The 3,907-nt window shown below is 44.5% G+C and overlaps 1 protein-coding gene across 3 annotated transcripts in view; it reads right to left on the minus strand.

Annotated features, from left to right (window-relative positions):
• The window catches only part of RBP7 (retinol binding protein 7), a 38,350-nt gene that overhangs the window by 21,574 nt on the left and 12,869 nt on the right, over positions 1 to 3,907 (minus strand). For all 3 annotated transcript variants that reach the window (XM_055083784.1, XM_055083785.1, XM_007110283.3), the window contains exons 2-3: positions 673 to 851; positions 452 to 553 (exon numbers count right to left, since the gene is read on the minus strand). In XM_055083784.1, coding sequence (XP_054939759.1) covers positions 452 to 553; positions 673 to 851 — 281 coding nt within the window. The remainder of the gene's footprint in view (positions 1 to 451; positions 554 to 672; positions 852 to 3,907) is intronic.

Consider the following 3,907-nt stretch of genomic DNA (forward strand, 5'->3'; position numbering starts at 1 on the left):
AAGAACAAAATAATGCCATTTGCAGTAACATGGATGCAACTAGAGATTATCATACTACGTGAAGTAAGTCAGACAGAGAAAAACAAATATCATATGATATCACTCATATGTGGAATCTAAAATATGACACAAATGAACCTATTTATGAAGCACAAACAGACTCACAGACATAGAGACCAGACCTGTGGTTGTCAAGGGCAGGGGGAGGGAAGGGATGGACTGGGAGTTTGGGGTTAGTAGATGCAAACTATTACATTAGAATGGATGGACCACAAGGTCCTACTGTATGGCACAGGGAACTATACTCAATGTCCTGGGATAAACCATAATAGAAAAGAATATAAAAAAGAATATATATAACTGAGTCACTTTGCTGTACAGCAGAAATTAACACATTGTAAATCAACTATACTTCAATAAAATTTAAAAAAGAACAAAACAGGGCAAGTACCAGGTGGAGTTGGTCCCCTTCAATCCAATGGGTCCAGCCTCTGTTCTTCTTTTCCCCCTTCTGCACACAGGTGAGTCTGTCATTGTCCCAGATGACCAAGCTCTGCATGTGGGATGGGAGAAAATATTGGTTTGCTCTAGCAACATCCTCAGGTATTACTAGGGAGGGTGCCAAGGTAAGCTTGCAAAACTAAAAGCCTATGTCATTACTTTCATTTTTACCTTGCATTTTCTGTTATCCAGGCCTTTGTTATCCTCATCAAATTCTTCTCCCACTTTAAATTTCACAAGGTAGCTCCTGAAGCTGCTGTTCGTGTGGATGGTAAAAGAATCGCCATTCTGCTCAATCACTTTCTGTGGTTTCAGCAGCCTGGCTATCTTACGAGTGGCAAAGTCAATATCTTAAAAATATTTTTTTAGAAAGAAAAGAAGACATTTCAACATTTCCTTGAGATGCAAAAGCTAAGAATTTGGCAGCTGTCCTCAAAATCAGTGCATTTGATGCCTAGTGTTGCTTTTACAACTTCAGCGTCGTTTCCTGACAAAACTGGATCTACAGGGTCAGCTATCCTGGCAAATCTCCTTCCAGAGGCAGATGAAAAATCTTGAACAGCTTTCAGGGAAAGTTCATTTGGCTGGCTGTGCGTTAGGTGATGGATTTGAAGCTGGGCATGGCAGAGACAGTTCTGGGAATCCCCTCAGAGGGTGACAAGAGGACGAGGAAGCCAAGGCGACTGGGCTCAGGCCCCAATCCAGCCTCAGTCACAGCTGCCTTTTTCTGCTTTATACATTTACACTTCCAATTAAGACAGCATTTGAACAGTTTCTGAACACTGGGAAAAAAACAAAACAAAACAAACCACCTCTAACAAAAAAGAAAAACAAACAAGGAATTCCCTGGTAGTCCAGTGGTTAGGACTCGGCGCTTTTACTGCCAAGAGCCTGGGTTCGATCCCTGTTCGGGGAACTAAGATCCCGCAAGCTGTGTGGTGCAGCCAAACAAAAACTTAATAATTTAAAAAAAAATTTTTAATTTTAAAAATTAAAACAAGAAAAAAATGAAAAAAATGAAAATGAAAAAAGAGGAAAAAAAGCACCTCAAAAAACATTGTAATCATGCAAATACTACTATACATTGAGAAATCTTTAATAAGCTTTAAAAAAGAGTCACACACCAAAACATGGAACACTGAGACGATCAGCATGTATAGACAGCTCCCATTAAGTGGCTATCAACCCATTATGTACTAGAGGTAAGGGTTGCTCTTTTATTTTATTTTAACATCTTTTTTGGAGTATAATTGCTTTACAATAGTGTGTTAGTTTCTGCTGTATAACAAAGTGAATCAGCTATAGGTATACATACGTTCCCATATCCCCTCCCTCTTGCGTCTCCCTCGCACCCTCCCTGTCCCACCCCTCTAGGTGGTCACAAAGCCCCGAGCTGATCTCTCTGTGCTATGCGGCTGCTTCCCACTAGCTATCTATTTTACCTTTGGTAGTGTATGTATGTCCATGCCACTCTCTCACTTCGTCCCAGCTAGGGGCAGGACAGGAATAAAGACGCAGATGTAGAGAATGGCCTGGAGGACACAGGGTTGCTATTTTAAATAGGGAAGCCAAGTGCCATTTCAGCCGCAGCTGAGGGGGAAAGCAGTGTAAGACGGAGGTCACAAGGATCCCAGGAAGGGCGTGCCAGATGGTCTCAGGAACACCCAGGAGCCTGGGGTGGCTGGAGCAGAGTGAGGGAGAACGAGGAGGAGGAGGGGACCGAGAGAGGAGATGCGAGGGCACAGGAAGCACCATCGGACTGTAACCCAGAGCAAGATGGAGTCAGATGGGAGCCACTGGAACGTTTAGAGCAGGTGATACAATCTGACATGGCCAGGCAGCCACAGCTGTATGCTGGCTCGTCACCCTGGACAATTCTATGAGTCACGGGGCATGGTTCTCCTATTTAGGGATTGTCCTATTGTGTAAAGTTTTAGGAATCTTCATTTCAGAGGCTTATGTACCTCATTGCAGGAACCTTGGTCCCAGAGGTGACCCCTGTTTTGTTTGCTTAACAGATTCGGTTTTTCCTGACACGACTGCCACTTGCGGTTAGCTGTGCTTCTCAGGGCCGGGTGCCTCATACTTCCATTTCCAGCCTAGAAAACGTGGCCAAGCCCTGAGTAGGGGTCCTTCAGCATCTCATTAGCCCCCACCCATTTCTTTTGTCTTCTTAAAAAATTTTTCTCGGGCTTCCCTGGTGGCGCAGTGTTTGAGAGTCCGCCTGCCGATGCAGCGGACGCGGGTTCGTGCCCCGGTCCGGGAAGATCCCACGTGCCGCGGAGCGGCTGGGCCCGTGAGCCGTGGCCGCTGGGCCTGCGCGTCCGGAGCCTGTGCTCCGCAACGGGAGAGGCCACAGCGGTGAGAGGCCCGCGTACAGCAAAAAAAAAGAAAAAAATTTTCTCTTTTTTTGGCCTCGCCACGTGGCTTGCGGGATCCTGGTTCCGTGACCAGGGATTGAACCTGGGCAGTGGCAGCACGGAGTCCTAACCACTGGGATGCCAAGGAGTTCCCAGCCCCACCCATTTCTAAGCTCAATGATAGTGTAAATGTTTTAGAATGAAATAATGCCATTTGCAGCAACATGGGTGGACCTAGAGATTATCATACGAAGTGAAGTAAGTCAGAAAGAGAAAGACAAATACCATATGATATCACTTACTTATATGTGGAATCTAAAATAGAAATATCTACGAAACAGAAACAGACTCACAGACATAGACTCACACCCCTCTTGTGCCCGGCAAGAGGGGCGGAGTGGGGGAGGGAAGGACTGGGAGTTTGGGATTAGCAGATGCAAACTATTATATATAGGAATGGATCAACAACAAGGTCCTACTGTATAGCACAGGGAACTATATTTAATAACCTATGATAAACCATAATGGAAAAGAATATGAAAAAGAATACATATGTATAACTCAATCACTGTTTTACAGCAGAAACCAACACAACATTGTAAATCAACTATACTTCAATAAAATTTTTTTTAAGTTTTTTTAAACTAGAACTCAAGTTTTTAGCATGAAGTGCAAATGATCCAGTCTTTACTTGTTTTCAGCAATGTTTAAACATTGAGGCTAAACCTTTAAAATATTTATCCGATTAAAATGACCAAGCCAAATTTAAAATAGTTATCACTGACTTTCCTTAAACCCTATTCTGTATGTGGAACAAAAACAAACAACAGGGCTTCCCTGGTGGCACAGTGATTAAGAATCCGCCTGCCAATGCAGGGGACATGGGTTCGAGCCCTGGTCCGGGAAGATCCCACATGCCGCGGAGCAACTAAGCCCGTGCGCCACAACTACTGAGCCTGCGCTCTAGAGCCCACGAGCCACAACTACTGAAGCCTGCACGCCTAGAGCCCGTGCTCCACAACAAGAGAAGCCACTGCAGTGAGAAG

This window comes from Physeter macrocephalus, chromosome 3 (assembly GCF_002837175.3).
Source record: "Physeter macrocephalus isolate SW-GA chromosome 3, ASM283717v5, whole genome shotgun sequence".
Classification (NCBI taxonomy): Eukaryota; Metazoa; Chordata; class Mammalia; order Artiodactyla; family Physeteridae; genus Physeter; species Physeter macrocephalus.